The sequence below is a fragment of the Dromiciops gliroides genome, chromosome 3 (genome assembly GCF_019393635.1).
Source record: "Dromiciops gliroides isolate mDroGli1 chromosome 3, mDroGli1.pri, whole genome shotgun sequence".
Classification (NCBI taxonomy): Eukaryota; Metazoa; Chordata; class Mammalia; order Microbiotheria; family Microbiotheriidae; genus Dromiciops; species Dromiciops gliroides.
In genome coordinates, this window is record NC_057863.1 from 665,767,694 (window position 1) to 665,785,802 (window position 18,109).

Genomic DNA, 18,109 nt, shown 5'->3' on the forward strand with positions numbered 1-18,109 from the left:
GCGGAGATATCTAGTTTGAAGAAAAAAGTAGAGCTGTGCACAAAGTCCTAAATATTTAGGAATCCCCTCGATGCATCAGTTTGCTGCTTTGAAACAAAAAAGAGACTATTGAAAACCTGTGGGGCCAGGCTTGGGGGCCCTGCCTGGGGTTCCTGCTGCTGGAGGGTGAAAGCCTACTGGATGGATGCCTATACCAAGGTCACCATTGCCATCATGAGCCCAGGGCCCAGAGGAAGGGAGCCACTGAGCTGCCTAGGGAGGGGGCAGATGAGCCCAGGTTGGAAAAAAACCAAGCCAGAGCTTCTGGGCCTGTTGGCAACAGGGTTGGACTTGTGTGGTAGTGGCCTCTGCCCTTCCAGCCTGGGAAAGAAGGGGAGGAGAGAGAGAAGAAAAGAAGGAAGAAAAAGCTGCTGATTCTGTCCTATGTTGACACCCACCAGATGGCTATCCAAGTAGCTCCACTGCGTGTGTTGCAGTTAAAGAGGAATAAAGGTTCAAAGGATGAGGGAGCATTGGGCTCCAAAGCAGCTCCATTTTGTCCTCATACTGCAACAATGGTCAGAGGAGTGAAATGTGTCAGCGGGGGATTGTAACAGCCTGAGCTGAGTAGGAGCGCAGAATGACCATGGCATGATGACAGTCATCACATTGCTAAACATTTAGGACTGAAGATTGAGTGTACAAAGCATGAAGCCAACGGTGCCCCAGGCAGACTTAGAGAGCTAATTCCTGAAGTAGTCAAACACAGTTTTGTGACACCAGATATCCATTTGTATGGGATTACCTCTTGTTCTATATTTTATGCTATTTATTATTGAAATGTATGTTTTAGAGTTATAAAATGCAGACATATACATGTATCTTTGCTATGTTTGCATAAATGGTTTTACATGGGAATTATACTTTTGGTTATCTATTAATATAACTATATGTACATGGGTTGTTATGAATGCCTTTGTCTATATATTGGTTGTCAAATAAGAAAATGTTATATTTGTTGTAACTTTTTTTTGTTATATGATGCTCAGACACCCCATCTTGTCTTGAAAATGTAATTTGCAGGAAACTATAGATATTCAATGAGGAGCAAAAGGATGTCCTTGCACATGTAGCATTTAGCTGCCGAGTTAAAGCTGTTCAGATTTCTAAGAGAAACTGTTATTCAGACTTAGAGTTCTAAGATGGTTGTATCTAATTTTGAATATTGATAAGCTGTGTGACACCAAAGTGATGTGGACACTAGAAACATTCTATAATTATGAGACATATAATTTATTTAATCATAGACAGAACATGAAAGTTCGCTACTAACCTTAAGGTTCTAAGGTGGAATACTTCACGGGGAGATCGAAGAGTCTGAACTTGATAAGATGGGAGAGTGGTGGAAAGACAAATTTCATAACTGCATCAGCTAAGTTTGAAACTAGAAAGTGATGAATACTATAGTTGCTCTTCAGTCCAACTAAGCAAAGGAATAGCTTGGAAGCAGAGAATCAGGGAAGTCACCCAGCAGATCAATTCGTTTGTCTGAGCCATGGTGTCTAGTGAGATGTTAGTTCAACATGGATCAATTCATTTTTACCAGTGGAATCATCTAATAACATAGGAGCTATGTTTATCAAGGAACTTTTTTGGGGGACAGTTCCTAAGACAAAAAGAGGACACTAAAATTTACATTTCCAGAGATCTGCATTACTTTGAGCCTGTGAGTTTTCTTCATTCCTATGCTTCCTTAACAGGTTTCTATAAGTGTGTGTCCATTCTTTCCTACAGATAACTCAGTGCATTGGTGGGAGAAGGGTGACCCAGATTTACATGCAGCTTGTTATGTATTATTCATGCACTTGTATTATGGATTTTGCCTTATTAAGTAAAGGGTTATGTTTACTGTCTAAAAGTGTCATCATTGTGAGTAGATGGTTTGTAAAAATGGAAGTGTATGGGTGGGGACTCAAGAGCTGAAGTGGTGAATGTGATGGACTGTACTTCCCCACAATATCATTATCCCTAGGATCCCGAGGGTATTGGAGTGTAACTACATGGGGATAGTCCTTCTCTGGAAACCTAGACCCGCTGGTTCAAGAGCAGGTTATAGTGAATGGACTAGCCCAGAGAATGCGCAAGGTGTCTGCATGCCCATGTGAGAAGCATGGGCTCCTAGAGTATGGGTTGGACACCTATTTACCCATTATACTGATAAAAACAATGGAGAAGTCTCTTGTCTTTACATAAATGTATCCTGGACATAACAGATAATCTTTCAAGACTTAACCACTCAAGTATGCAGAAATGACACAGCCAGAAGGATGCTAAAAAGTATTGTCCACGATTATGGAAATATTGGAAAAGAAACAGAAGACTGTAGAAATACAGGTTGTATTTTCATTATTGTCAACCATTGAAGGCAATGAGTGCAGAAGAGAAAAATTAATTTGAGAAGTCAACAGTTAGCTAAGAAAATGGTGCCTAGAAAATGGAATTTGGGTTTCTGGACCATGACTTAAAATATAGAGGTGACAGATTATTGTCTAGGGAAAAATATTATTTAGAGATTGAGTTCAGCTAAAATGGCTAATGTGAACGTACTTGCAATTCTAATCAGAATGACTTTTAAAAAAGGATAAGAGAGGGGGGCAGCTAGGTGGCACAGTGGATAGAGCACCGGCCCTGGAGTCAGGAGGACCTGAGTTCAAATCCGGCCTCAGACACTTAACACTTACTAGCTGTGTGACCCTGGGCAAGTCACTTAACCCCCATTGCCTCACTAAAAAAAAGAAAAAAAAAAGGATAAGAGAGAGAAAGATGACTACCTATGTTACCCTACAATGTAGAAAGTGGTGACAAAGAAGGAAAGATAGTTGAGATTTCCAGGAATTTATGGGAGACAGAATCCAAAAAGGGAGGCAGTAATAAAATCCATGGCCTCAAATGCCTATACCCCAAAGCTCAAAGGTTAGGCAGTATGTAAGAAGAATTGAGAGAACCTAACCCAAGGTGACTCATCTGACCTCATAGGGATCATGGGGAATTGCTGGAATGAAATCCATGACTGCTCTATTGTTCCAGAGAGGTGTGATTTATCGAAAATAAACATACCAAAAAAGAAAATAAACATGATGGGCAAAAGGAGTTAGGAGTGGAGTAGCACTGTATATTAACACTGTGTAATGTATATTATACATTACTGCACAATGTACAATATACAGTGTATGAGAATATGCAGTAAAAAGGTATACTGAGGAAATTCAAGAAAAAGAGGGAAAAAAATGGAGGCTATTTGGGTGAAAGTCAAAAGAAGGAGAAATAGAAGGATTTACTATAAATCACTTGGGCAGAAAGAGGAAATAGATGAGTATGGGAAATACATACAAGTTTGGCACATACATATGATGTGGTAGGGCAGGTAGGTGGTGTGGTGGATAGAGCACCAGCCCTGGAGTCAGGAGGACCTGAGTTTAAATCCGGCCTCAGACACTTGACACTTACTAGCTGTGTGACCCTGGGCAAGTCACTTAACCTCGATTGCCTCACCTATATATATATGTGTGTGTGTGTGTGTGTGTGTGTGTGTGTGTGTGTGTGTGTGTGTATGTGTATGTATATATATGTATGATGTGGTAGTGATGAATGAACAAATGAATTATTTATTAAGTTCTTACTGTGTGCCAAGCACTGTGCTGGGGATACCAATGGAAAAGTCAGATGGTCCCTACCATCAAGGGGCTCCCATTCTAATGGGGGAGACCACTCTCAGGTAAAGATTCAGCTGCAAATCAGAGGGAAAGGTCTCATGGGGGTAACAGTAAAGCAGTTGGTCAGGTCTCTTCAAGATTTCATGACATTTCCACTAATAAAATCACATGCCTTTTTTTTTTTTTTTAGAGAGAGGCAATTGGGGTTAAGTGACTTGCCCAGGGTCACACAGCTAGTAAGTGTTAAGTGTCTGAGGCCGGATTTGAACTCAGGTCCTCCTGACTCCAGGGCCGGTGCTCTATCCACTGAGCCACCTAGCTGCCCCTCATCATATGCCTTTTTAAAAAATAAAAGTATTTTATTATTTTCCAGTTACATGTAGAGATTGTTTTCAACATTTGCTTTTATAAGATTTCCAATTTCCAATTTTTCTCCCTCCCCTAGACAGCAGGTAATCGGATATAGGTTAACATTAAACATATTTCTGCATTAGTCATGTTATAAGAGAAGAATCAGAGCAAAAAGGAAAAACCTCAAAAAAGAAAAACAACAGCACCCAAAACAAAAGAAATAGTAATTCACATGACTTTCTAATGTGGAACCATTGGACAGGGCCAAGGACTTTGCTGGCAGAACTTTCCTGGGTCCCCAGACTGTGTGTCTCTATGGGGGCTGCTTCCCAGGACAATGGCTGCAAACACTGGGCTGGAGGCTCTTGGGCTCAGGGTCCTAAGCTGTTTCTCTTGGTGTCTGAGGGGAGATGGTGGTCAAGGCGATGAGGGGAATCTGACTTAGCCAGGCACAAATGATGAGGACGTCAGTTCTCTCTGCCAGGAGTAGAGCAGCTTGTTACTCCGTGACACGCCTTAATGATGATTTCCTCCCTCAAAGGTCTAGGAACCAATGAGGGAAAGTCTGTTCCATGTGTGACTTTCACTGCCCAGGTTGGATTTCAGTCACCTGTGTAAGAGAACCACATCCTTGAACTGAAGAGAGTAGCAGATATCATTACTGGGTCAGTGTCAGTGATGTTCAAAAGGTCCTGAAAAATGGGAGTACTAACACATGGAGGAGGGTGAGTGTCCTGATTAAAGAAAAGAAGAAGAAAATCTGCCAATTGTAGGGCCATGAACTTGATTTTGAATCCGCAACAAATTCTAGGATGGATCAACAGAAAGTGATTGGTGAAAGTGGAGTGAGAGGAGTATACATTACAAAGTGCTAGCATAGCTTCAGGGAGATCAGGTTGTGCCAGACTAACCTGATTTCCATTTTGACAATGTGACTAAATTAGCAGGTGAGAGGAATGCTGCCACTGAGTTTACTTAGAGTTTTAGCAGAACACTTGATAAAAATGCCCAATACTTTCTTGTGGAGAAGATGGAGAGATATAGACTAGACAATGACACCAGTCGGATGTCTGGACTCCATGTCATTGTAGCAAGAGGTCTTCAGTGGAGTGTTCCAAGGATGTGTGCTTGGTCCCATGTTGTTTAATATTGTTATCAATCACTTGGATAAAGGCATAGGTGGCCTACCCATCATACTTGCAGATGACACCAAGATGGGAGATGCTAAAGCACTCGGCTGACTCCAATAAGATGAATTTGATTAGGATTAAGTAAAACATCTTTTAGTCAGGCACAAAAAATTTAATTTACTAAGTGCTTCCTATGTGCAAAGGAGGCATGATTATATAGCATTTCTCAGAGATATCTGGAGGTTTTGGTGGACCTCAAGCTCAATAGGAGTCAGCCATGTGATGCAACATCCCCCCAAAACTAATAGGATCTTGTGTGGCCATCATCAGACCCTAGCTGAACAATGTGTTCAGTTCTGGAACCAATTGTTCTCCTTCACCCCTTCTGCTGGGACACGGCTTCGCATGCTTGGGTAGACATCCCCTGGACTCACCAATGAGTTTGAGGCCTGTCAGTTACCCTCAAACTTCCTTATCCCATCTGCTTAAATCATTTTACCAGGGTGTGGCCACTGCAATGCCACAGCTTCTTGGAGCCACAGGTAAATCAGGGGGACACCAAAGGTGGATTAGTCATCCTGAAAGGATGCAAGCCCTTAGACCAGAGGTGATGACAGTGCTCCTGAACACCCCATACATCCTATGGATAAGCTAGACAGTATCCGCAGGAGAATGGTAAGAATGGTCAAGGGACTCGGGGCTTGTCGTAGGAGAGTGAGTTGAAAGAACAGAGGCTGCTTAGTCTGGAGAAGCAGCATCTCTCAGATTCTCTTCACTGCAAATCTTTGAGCAAAAGAGCAGATAAAGGAACTCGAAAGGGGCTTCCTGTTCTGGCACTAGTTGGAATAAACGAGCGCTGAGTCTCCTTCAAATGAGGAGATTCTGTGTGATGTTAGGCCATGATCAAGTCAGAGGGTCCTGGACACGCATGCTGAAGTCTGGAGGAGGCTGGAGAAAAAAGATCCATTTCTAAAATCATCAGGACTCTTGAGGAAGATAAAGGGATTCCTTGTAGGTAGAGTATTGGGAGAGGTTCAGGGTTTCAGGTGAAGCTTTCATGTGCTTAGAGACTGGCTTAGTTGTCAAATGAAGTTGATCCCTCCCAGGGCACACTCATCACTTCTCATCTCATCACCAGATGCTAACTCCACCACTCACACTCCTTTCCCTTCTGACCCGAGCATAGAGCACCAAACTCCTCCCAGTGTGTGCCCTAATGGAAGGCAGAAATTTGACTCAGTTCACTCCACTTTGTATCTGCTGCTCTATCTGGTTTCAACCCCACAGAATAAAATGCTTCTGTACCAGGTATCCCCTGATGTTCCCTTCCCTTCTCACTACTCCATCTTCTGTCCTCCCCCCTTTCCTACCTCCTTTTGTGTGTTATCTCCTCCTTTAGATGGTAAAATCCCTGAGGGCAGGGACTGTCTTTTAATTAATGATATTCTGAACCATTAGCACAGTGCCTGGCACATGATAGGTGCTTAATAAATGTGCATTGGATTGGATTGGATTGAAGGAGAGTGCAAAGAGGCTGGAGAATCAGAAGTTTGACAGTTATATGGACAACATGAAACCCTATCGACCTGAAAGAAAAACAGCTCTACCAGCAAAGACTAGCTGATTGGGACCTAATTGAGACCAGTTGGACCTGATTGAGACCAGCCCGGGCTCCTAGAACCATGTGAGCTCCTAGAACCATGTGATTTTGTTTGCCAGAGGGGGAGGAAAGGATCTGAGACCTTTGTCCTACAAGCAGGTCAGGAGGGGCATGATTGACTGTTATATCCTCATTGAGAGGAGACAACTCTCACAGTTCTCAACAGCCCATCATCAATCAATGCTGAAGCTATTGACTGTACACCTCAGATTGAAGGCAATGCCTTTCTAGCAAAATTTCCAACTGAAGAAGAGGTTTTGAATGTCATTAGGATTCTTTCATGTGATAAAGTGTCTGGTGATGATTCTATTCCAGCTGAGATTTACAAAGCAGAGAGTCCACTGCTGATATAAAAGCTGACTGAAATTTTCTGGGTTATATGACAAGAGGAGGTTATCCCATAGGAGTTCAGAGGTGTACCCACTGTCCATCTCTATAAAGGTGAAGGAAATAGATCGTCCTGTCATAATCACAGGGAGGTCTCTCTCTTAGTCATTTCTGGTAACATTTTTTTTTTTCAGGGCAATGAAGATTAAATGACTTGTCCAAGGTCACACAGCTAGTTATGTGTCAAGTGTCTGAGACTGGATTTGAACTCAGGTCCTCCTGAATCCAGGGCCGGTGCTTTATCCACTGCACCACCTAGCTGCCCCTCTGGCAACATTTTTCCCAGAGTCCTCTTTAATAGGTTGGTCCTTCACCTGGAAGATGGTCATCTACCTGAGAGCCAGCGTGGCTTCAGAAAGGGCTGAGGAATGGTCAATAGTGGTTGCTGCCCAACAACTCCAGGAGAAATGCCAGAAGCACAGGGGTCTTTCCACAACGTTTGTAGAGCTGACCAAGGCCTTTGATACTGTCAGTCATGAGGCTTATGGGAAATTATGCCAACATCTGGTTGTCTGGAAAAGTTCATCAGTACTGTATGTCAGTTTCATGATGGCATGGCTGCCTGGGTTCTGGATAATGGACGATGCTCTCACACTATCCCAGTCACCAATGGAGTGGAGCAAGCACACATGCTTTTAGCATGATGGTTTAGCAATGTTATCAAATATCTTCAATGAGAATGCATAGGGCATGAAGGTCAGCTTCCACATTGATGGGAAGCCATTCAATTTGAAAAGGCCATAAGCCATGACTAAAGTGGAGCGAGAATGAGTACATTTGTTTGCACATGATTGTGCACTCAGTGCAATCTATGAAGCTGAGATGCAAGCCTGTGTCGAGCTCTGCTGCTTGGGGTAATCTTGGCCTAACAGTCAACACCAAGAAAACAGGCTCTCCACCAGCCAGAACCACACCAACCATACACGGAACAAGAGGTGACAGCAAACAGAGAAGCTTTGAATGCTGTGGATATGTTCACTTACCTTGGCAGTCTACTTTCCAGGGATGCCCACATAGATGATAAGGTGCCCCACTATCCTTCCTTAAAGCCCAGTCCACATTCCATTTCAACCAGGAAACCTTCCTCATCCTCCTTGACAGCCTTTGAGTAGAGTCATAATCCAGACCCATCTGCACCCTTTAAAATGATCGGTGTCGTTTTTTATATCATCCTGATTTCTGACCATAGCCCTCCCCTTCCTTATAAATACCTGGTAAAACCCATATCAGAACAACGAATCCAAAAGAAAGGGGGAAATGGTGTTCACTAAACTGACCCACAGAGATCGGCTCTGACAGCCCATCCTGCAAAGGAGGGCGTGTCTTCTCATTTCTTCTCTAGAGCCAAGCTAATAATTATAATTATATATATCATGATTATAATTATGGTGCACTCAGGTTTTTTACATTGCTGCAGTCCTTATGTGGGGTGGCTAGGTGGTACAGGGCATAGCTCACCAGACCTGGAGTCAGGAAAACCAGAACTCAAATCTGGCCTCAGACACTTCCTAGCTGGGTGACCCTGTTCACCTTATCTATAAAAGGAGCTGGAGAAGAAAATGGCAAACTGCTCCAATATCTTTTTTTGGGGGGGGTGATGAGGGTTAAGTGACTTGCCCAGGGTCACACGGCTAGTAAGTATAAAGTATCGGAGGCCAGATTTGAACTCAGGTCCTCCTGAATCCAGAGCTGGTGTTCTATCCATCCAATATCTTTACCGAGAAAACCCCAAATGGGGTCACAAAGAGTCAGATATAACTGAACAACAAGAAGTCACTATGTGCCTTATTTTCCTGGTTCCTCCACATAGACCACTGTAAGCACAAACTTTATACTTTTGCTAGACCACCAGTAGTGTATTAGGGTTGTTTCTGTGTTCAGCATGCCCCAACTTTATGCTAGTTGAAGTCAAGGGCCATGTTTTCTTTAATGTTGTATCTCATCCTGCTCCTAAAACAGTGTATGCACATAGTAGGCCTTTTTTAGGATTTTATTTTTATTTATCTATTCATTTATTTATTTTTAATTTTAAATCATAAAAGTATTTTATTATTTTCTAGTTATACATAGAGATAGTTTTTACCATTTGTTTTTATAAGATTTCTAGTTCCAATTTTTTCTGTCTCCCACCCCCTCCCCAAGACAGCAAGCAATTTGATATAAGTTATATATGTACAATCACATTAAATATTTTTCTGCACTAGTCATGCTGTGAAAGAAGAATCGGAACAAAAGGGAAAAACCTCAAAAAAGAAAAACAAAAAGAAGTAGAAATAGTATGGTTCAATCTGCAACTAGATTCCACAGTTCTTTTTCTGGATTTGGAGCACACAGTAGGTTTTTTTTTTTAATTTTTTTTAACAGGGCAATGAGGTTTAAGTGACTTGCCCAGGGTCACACAGCTAGTGTCAAGTGTCTGAGGCTGGATTTGAACTCAGATACTCCTGAATCCAAGGCCAGTGCTTTATCCACTGTGCCATCTAGCTGCCCCCTACACAGTAGGTTTTTAATAAATATTTGTTCAAATAAATGGGGAGTGGGGCAGCTAGGTGGTGCAGAGGATAGAGCCCTGGATTCAGGAGGACCTAAGTTCAAATTCAGCCTCAGATACTTGATACTTACTAGCTGTGTGACCTTGGGCAAGTCACTTAACCCTCATTGTCCCATATCAAAAAAAAAAATTGAAAAAAACTCTAATAAATGGGGAGAACTTTATTCTAGTCCCACACAGGACAAAGGATACAGTGTTCCATGGGACATCTCCCCAGAACAGGGTGATTGGTGAGGAAGAATGATTACTTCAATGCAGCTAATAAAGAATTCATATGTACAGTATGCTGATGGTAGCATTGTGTTCTTGACTAGAAGATGGAAGTCAATGGTTTTAATTGATTGATTGATTTGGTTCTTTGAGAGTCAAGGGCATGATTTTCTGGGACACCACTTAGGGAGATGACCTTTCCAGACAAAACAATGAGGAACAATCTCTATTCCTTTGAGTCCAGTACACAATGAGACATGTGGTGTTTGTGGGGACTCAGTAAATACCCACCATGAAATGCTTCTCCGCTCTTCCTCCTGTCCACTCCCTATCTCCCTCAAAGAAGGTCCTTGGGTAAGAAGAGATGCATTTGATTTCCAGGCATTGGTGATGTTCCAGCATGTGGCCATGGACTTCACCCAGGGGCAGTGGAGCCACCTGGACCCTGCCCAGAGGGCCCTGTACAGGGAGGTGATGCTGGAGACCTTGGAGAACCTCGTCTCCCTGGGTAAGGACAGCTCTCTGTAATGATTGGAATGATGCCACCTACTGGAGACTTGCTGTGGGAAAGCTCCGCCATGAGGAAAATGCCTCAGAGGGCAAGGCCATGTGGCTTTTCCTTGGCGTCAGGAAGTGACATTCGCTCATGGGTGCTGTCTATCAAGGCTACCAGCCAATCAACTTGAGGAGCCTCCTATTTTCTGGGAGGAGATAGGAAAGAGGAAAGAGGGCCTGTGCGGAGAGCTCTCGCTCTTTTTGGGTTCCTGACTTGGTGGTGGTGGCGGCAGAGGACTTCACAGGAAATTTGAGGAAAGATAGGAATGCCAGGCTGTTGGAATTCTGTTCTCAATCTTTTTCTTTCTATTTTTCAATAAACCCTTAAAAACATAAACTCGTTTTATCAGTGATTTTAGTCAGTTTCCCCCAAAACTGGGGGAACAGATTAGAATCCACATTTAGAATCTTAAATTACACACCTCTTTCCCAGGCTCTGATCCCTGGAGTGTATCTGCTTCTCCCTTGGTAAAAGCTGAGAGAAAGTGATAGAAGAGCTCTCCTGAGTTTGGGATTTTTGTATAGTATTGACTCAGGGAAAATTCTGGAAACATCTTTATTCCGTTGGGTTTTTTGTTTTTGCTTTTTGTTTGTTTTTGTTTTGTTTGGCAGGGCAATGAGGGTTAAGTGACTTGCCCAGAGTCACACAGCTAGTAAGTGTCAAGTGTCTGAGGCCAGATTTGAACTCAGGTCCTCCTGAATCCAGGGCTGGTGCTCTATCCACTGTGCTACCCAGGTGCCCCCGTTCTGTTTCTTGGTGAAAGGTCTTGGGCCTTCATAAATGGACTCATCCTGTGGCTTCCTTGTCCTGATCTGGAAGGTCTGGTTCCCCAAACCTTTGCCTCCTGAGTTCAAAGGTTCTTGCTGTCCCAGGGCCCATGTTTCCTGAAGATATGAAGAGGTCCTCTGCTCTTTGCAGTGAGGGGCCAGTGAATCAGTGGTCTATCTGAGTCCCAATTAGGGCTGGGTTCCATCGAATACAGGGGATGGGCCCCAGCCTCTGGGCCTCTCAGCATAACCTCTTTTCCCTTGAGAGAAAGAGACTGAGATGGAATTCTGAGATGGTTTTCTGTCCCCAGGACATTTCTTTTCTCTCCATGATCAGGGCTTCCAATTTTGAAACCAGACTTGATCTCCTGGTTGGAGAGAGAAGAAGCAGCATGGATGCACAGGAGAGAGATTTCCAGGTGAGCATGTGACAGTGGGGTGGTCAGGTGGGAGTCATGGTGAACAGTCACTCAGGTGGCAACACTTTTGAATTGTTAACCAGGGAATTCTCCCCAAGACCCTGAGCCCGTGGGGAAGGGATGAAACCGATTCGTCTTTCTTGTCTTGTACTTTATAACATTTGGCTACTTATCTATCAAACTTCAACATCTTTTTATAAAGAAAAGCTGAAGGACTGTGTGCATAAGAGAGGACTTATGGGAGGAAGTAATAACCGACTTCTATGCCTCCCAACTAAATTAAGTCCACTCATTGCAGCGATTGCAGTGAAGGTTCTCTGAGCTTGAGAAATTTTAAAATGAGGAGACTTGATCATATCCCAATGCCTTCATTTGGCTGCAAATGCCTCTCTGTACGCTGTGTATCAGGTCTAAGTGAGGCAGAGCTGTGTAGTCACCAGCCTCACTTTCTCCTCTAGAGTCATCTGGAGGCCAGTGGCAAGACAAGGGTTAAAATGACTAGCTATGTATAGGATGCAGTGGGCGACCTTGACCTTTCTAGATTAAGGTCTTTTCCAGGGCTCAGTTTTTCTGAAGTAATGCTTTCAGTGACTAAAGGCTAGGTAGGAACTGGGACAAAAAATGGCCTAGTTTACCAGTAATGCAAATATCAGTCTGAGAGGGGAAGACTCTCAGAGTTTCTGGCCAGAACAGAAAACATTTGGTATTTACACTCATTCTAAATCCTGGGTAACTGAAGTTAGGACCAGAACCTATTATTGGTCATTCAATGAAAGCCAAAGTGATTTGGGTTTAAAGCTGAAGTCAAGTAGCTCTATTTGAATCCCAATAAACTTTTTAAAAGCCTGTTTTTCTTTAGAGCTCTGTTTCAAGAAATCATAAATGAAAACCATGCAGGACAAAGAATTGTCTCAGCTTTTTGAAAAAAAAGAAATAAAAAAATAATCTAGCCCCCAAATCCCAAGATATATTATAAAATACAAGTGATCAAAAATTATATTCCTTTGGACAGAGCACCCACATGTAAGGGTACGACTCCCCACATGAAGAGAGGGACCGCATGCAGCTGGGGAAAGAGAAGACAGAGGAGGAGGAGAAAGAGGAGGAGGAGGAGGAAGGGGAGGAGAAGGAAGAGAAGATCTCCTACAACTGTCATTTTGGGTCCCCAATACTGCTTGCAGGATGCTGTCCATCTTTCTCAAAGAGGACCAGTCACATCATGAAGGTGATGTCTTGACTTGTGACTGACAAGAGTCAAGATGCCTGATGATGGCCCTCTCTGAATGAGTGATGATAGGGGAACCCAGAATCTACAACTAGGAAGGGAGAAGGAAGCCTACCTGCAAAACTCCCATGTCCAAAGGAGATTTATCAAGGGCTATTCCTTACATCTGGCTAGAGTCAGGAGGGGCAGGTGGCCAGGCACGAGACGTGTGCCCAGACTGGCTGGCTAGTGTGGCGTCTGGCTCTCACCCAGACCTGTTGTGCTCCTTGTTGCCATTCCAGCCATCTCAATGAGAAGTCCCCTTGTGTGTCCCCTTTGTTTTTCATGTCTAGCTATGGGAAGTCATTAAATGAAGCCTAAAATTCCTGGAAAGGACATGTGTCAGTTAATTTCTCTCCACTGGCCATCCCCATGACTTTTCAGGGATGGCCCCTCTTTGGTTGCCCCTCCCCTCTACCTACATATGCCACCTTAGAATGGCAAGCTGCTTCAGGGCAGACACCTGATCATCGCTTGCTTTTTTGTCATTCGGGTCCCTAACTCCCAGCACGGGGCCTGGCGTAGACATGCTCACTCTCGTGGATTTCTTAGCAGTCCTGGATTTCAGCTCCCTTATCATGTTCTGTCTTTGGCATTTCAGTCATCATTCTTCTTAATGAAACAAATGGAATCTCAAACCTTTCCTAACACAAACAACAGTGGATATTGCCATGTGTTTTTCTTCAGGCTCCCTTTGTCAGCAAAGGCGATGTATCCCTGAAGAACAATCTTTGGACATTGGCATGAAAGCATCCTCCAAGGAAAGACTGCAAAAGGTTGGTCCTTGAGATTTCCAAATGGGAAAATCTGAGGTGTGTGAGAAGGGAGTGTGTGTGTGTGGGGGGTGAGATGGCCCAGGTGAGTCATATTCTCTCAGGCTGACACTTTCAATGAGGTGAATTGTTCTGGATAGAATGAATTTGATAGACATTTCAGTCTGTGATCATCAGTCATTGGTCTACAACATAGAGTAAGGACAGAAACAAGTCACCATAAACATGATATGTTTGGTTGGTGCTACAAAGTCTTCAGATAAACTAAATGTAAAGATGCTTTGTGGAGATAACAATTGTAGGAATATCTCCCATCCCCAACTTGGACTATCTTCCATTTCATAAACTTAAATACTGGAGAAAAGTAGGATGAACATGAACATAATGAATGCTAAAAAGCCTTAAGGAAAAGAAATCTTGCAATTTGGATATGTACTAGAGAGAAACCCTAAATGTTAAATTAATTCTAGAACTCTTTATTCAGTAGGGAAGCTTTCATGCACATTAGAGAATCAAACTTGAGGGAAATCATGTCAATGTAATAAATTCAGGAATTCCTTCAGTAATAATTCTTGTCTTCTTTTACAGCAGAAGATTGACCCTGGCAAAAAAAATGTCATAAATTCGATGTGGGGAAGCCTTCAGCCACAATGCACCCCTTATGCATTGTGAGAGAATTAATACTGGTGATAACTTAAAAGAATGTGGGAAAGCCATTAGACAGTTGGGAAGCCCTGATGACCATCAGAGAATTCAGACTAAAAATAAACTACACCTTTCTAATGAATTCAGGAAAACTTTTACCATACATCAGAGAGTCCAGGTTGGTAAGGAACCTTTTGATTGTAATGAATGTGGCCAAGACTTTGAAAGGAGATGTGAACTAAATGATCATCAGAGAATTCCTACTAGAGAGAAACAGTTTGAGTGCAATGAATGTGGGGAAAACTTCAGCCTGAGATCACTTATTTTACATCAGAGAATTCACACTGGAAAGAAACTCTTTGAATGTTTTACATACACACACATATACATACATACATATATATACACACACACACACACACACACACACACACACATATATACATAGGAAAGGCTTCCATTACAAATCTTACCTTATCCTTCACCAGAGAATTCATACACAAGAGAACCCTTTGAGTATAATGAATGTGGAAAAACTTTCAGATGGAAGAGTCAACTTGATAAGCACAAGAGAACTCATGTTGGAGAAAATCCTTTGGAATCCAACAACTGTGAAAAAGAATTTAGCCAAAGGGGAAATGTTGCTGAAAACAAAATAATTCATACTGGAGAGAAACCCTTTAAGTGTAATGAATATGGCAAAGCCTTTCGATGGAAGTGTAAACTTAATGAGCACCAGAGAATCCATAGTGGAGAGAAACCTTTTGGATATAATGAATGTGGAAAAAAATTCCATCTGAGATCATCACTTATTTTACATCAGAGCATACATACTGGAAAGAAACCCTTTGAGTGCAGTGAATGTGGGAAAGCTTTCCACAACAAATTTCAGCTTATAGTACATCAGAGACTTCATACTGGAGAGAAAACATTTGTGTGTAATGAATGTGGGAAAATCTTCTACAACAAATATCACTATACTCAACACCAGAGAATTCATACTGATGAGAAGCCCTTTGAGTGTATTGACTGTGAGAAAAAATTCAGCCTAAGGTCATCACTTATTAAACATCACAGAATTCATACTGGAGAGAAACCTTTTGAGTGTGGGAAGAATTTTAGTGAGAAATCATCACTTATTAAACACCAGAGAATTCATACTAGTGAGAGACCCTTTGAGTGTCCTGAATGTGGAAAGAAGTTTAGCTGGAGGCCATCACTTATTTCACATCAGAGAATTCATACTGGAGAGGAACCCTTTGAATGTAATGAGTGTGAGAAGACCTTCAGCCAATGAACATCACTTACTCTTCATCAAAGAATTCATAGTGGAGAGAAGCACATTAAATATAATAACTCTGGGAAAGACTTTACCCCCAAAGGACTGACTTACTGAACATCAGAAAACTCATATTGGAGAAAAACCCTTTAAGTATAATGAATGTGGAAAAACTTCAACCTGAAGTTGTCACTTGTAGCACATCAGGGAATTCACACTGGAAAGAAACCCTTTGAATGTAATGAGTGCAGAAAAGTCTTCATGTGGAAGAGTCAATTGAACAAACACAAGAGAATTCACACAGGAAAGAAACCCTTCAAATGTAATGAATGCCTGAAGTCTTTCCATGACAAATATCATCTTACTGTACATCAGAGAATTCATACTGGAGAGAAGCCCTTTAATTGTAATGAATGTGGAAGAAACTTTAGTGAGAGGTCATCACTTATAAAACATCAGAGAATTCATACTGGAAAGAAACCCTTTGAGTATAATGAATGCAGGAAGAATTTTACTCAGAGATCATCACTAACTTCACATCAAGGGATTCATACTGGAGAGAAACCCTTTGAATGCACTGAATGTGGGAAAGTCTTCCATTTCAAATCTCACTTTACTGTACATCAGAGAATTCATACTGAAGAGAAACCCTTTGTATGTAATGACTGTGGGAAAAACTTCAGCCAGAAGTCAACACTAATTTCTCATCAAGTGATTCATAGTGGAGATAAATCTTTTGAATGCATTGAATATAGAAAAACCTTCTGTTTCAAATCTCACTTTACTATACATCAGAGAATTCATAGTGGAAAGAAAACCTTTGAGTGTAACAAATGTGGAAAAGCCTTCTACAGCAAATCCCACCTTAGTGTACATCAGAGAATTCATACTGGGGAGAATCCATTTGAATGTCATGAATGTGGGAAAAACTTTAGCCAGAGGTCATCTTTTATTTCACATCAGTGCACTCATACAAGTTAAAAACCCCTTTGACTGTAATGACATTGGGAAAGCCTTAACCTGAAAGAACCACTTTCTTCAATATTAGAGAATTCATAGGGGAAGGAAATGTAGAGAATATGGGGGGGGGCAGAAACTTCATCCAGATAAAATGACTTATCTTACATCAGGCAATTCATACCGGAAAGAAATGCTTTGAATATAGGAACTGTGAGAAAGCCTTCTCTTAAAAGGACCAACTTCCTTAATTAAAAATTTATATTAGAAGTCCATTCAATGTATAGGATGTAAAAAAGAAAATTTCAACCATGAATTAACATTTAGTGGACATGAAAGAATTCATATAGAGGAGAATTCCTATTAATGTGATTAAGGTAGGAAAGCTTTCTGATTTAGAATAAAATTTAGTAAACATAAGAAAATTCCTGCTGTAGCCCGAGTCTTTCACTATAAGTAATGTGGGAAAGCCTGTAGACTTTCTTTATTCTTCATATTCTCAGAATTCTTGTATTTGAGATAAAATGCACAAAAGCAATGAATGTGTCAAAACCTTCAGCTAGAGAGGACCTCATTGTAGAGAGTACATAATGATGAGAAACTATAAATGTAATTAAAGTGAGAAAATCTTTAACACTAACCAAGCCCTTGGGAAGTATTGAAGAATTAACATAGAAGAAAAAGATTATGAATGCAAATGGCCATGGAAATTTGGGGGTATAATTCATCATTGGATGTCACTGATTTCATGATGGACTGCAGTGATAAAACAATGACAGTATAAGGTCTAAAATTCTAGCTGTGATGTCTAAAATCTAATGAGTGGTCATCTTAAATTAGAAGCTTTAGCAAGAGTTTAGCCTTTTAAATATTTACTAAAGTGTATTAGAAGTTAGTGGAGAGAGAGAGAGAGAGAGAGAGAGAGAGAGAGAGAGAGAGAGAGAGAGAGAGAGAGAGAGAGAGAGAGGTAAAACAGCCTTCGTCTAGCTATCTAAGAGCCCACATCCATCTTCCCTCCAAGCCCCAAGTCCGGAACCACATGACCTCACTTCTCCCTGGCTTCTCCCAGAAGCCTCCTGTGAAACAAGAAACAGGGATGTCCACACAGAGAGCTCCAAGCTAATTGGCTGGTAGCACTGATTGACATGACCCACAGGTGGTAGACACAACTTCCTGATGCCAATCTGACCTTTGAAACCTCCAGAGGTCACCTCACGCTTTCTCCTCATGGTGGAGTTTCCCTGCGATATCTTTCTCAGCAGGTTGGTGGCGCTTTGATTCTCACAACAGGAAAGTGGCAGAACAACTTGCCATTTATTGGAGGGTTAAAGTGACCGAGTTCATTATAGTATTTTGTGGTATTCAAAGAGAAAAATGACTGCATCTTCCATGGCTCCTCTTCACTGTATTCCCTCTATATGCCATCAGGGACAGTAGAGTTGCACAAATCAGTGAGTCAAGTTTGGCT

General features: G+C 41.8%; 2 protein-coding genes across 2 annotated transcripts; both read left to right on the forward strand.

Moving 5' to 3' along the window:
* The first annotated feature begins 10,389 nt into the window (after window positions 1-10,389).
* On the forward strand, window positions 10,390-15,702 carry LOC122748441 (zinc finger protein 135-like). Its single transcript, XM_043994074.1, has 2 exons — window positions 10,390-10,489; window positions 14,894-15,702. Exons 1-2 carry the CDS (start codon window positions 10,390-10,392, stop codon window positions 15,700-15,702), a joined length of 909 nt encoding a protein of 302 aa, XP_043850009.1.
* A 144-nt stretch (window positions 15,703-15,846) lies between these two features.
* LOC122748442 (zinc finger protein 25-like) lies at window positions 15,847-16,665 on the forward strand. The gene is made up of 2 exons (XM_043994075.1): window positions 15,847-16,050; window positions 16,144-16,665. The coding sequence occupies exons 1-2, from the start codon at window positions 15,847-15,849 to the stop codon at window positions 16,663-16,665; spliced, it is 726 nt and encodes a 241-aa protein (XP_043850010.1).
* The last annotated feature ends 1,444 nt before the right edge of the window (window positions 16,666-18,109 follow it).

Bases quoted from the DNA above. Each gene is read 5' to 3' on its own strand.
- LOC122748442 (XM_043994075.1), top strand. From the start codon at position 15,847: ATGTGGAAAAACTTCAACCTGAAGTTGTCACTTGTAGCACATCAGGGA. The intron at 16,051-16,143 runs GTACATCAGAGA...ATAAAACATCAG, and splicing joins ATGACAAATATCATCTTACT to AGAATTCATACTGGAAAGAA.
- LOC122748441 (XM_043994074.1), top strand. From the start codon at position 10,390: ATGGACTTCACCCAGGGGCAGTGGAGCCACCTGGACCCTGCCCAGAGG. The intron at 10,490-14,893 runs GTAAGGACAGCT...ATCCTTCACCAG, and splicing joins GGAGAACCTCGTCTCCCTGG to AGAATTCATACACAAGAGAA.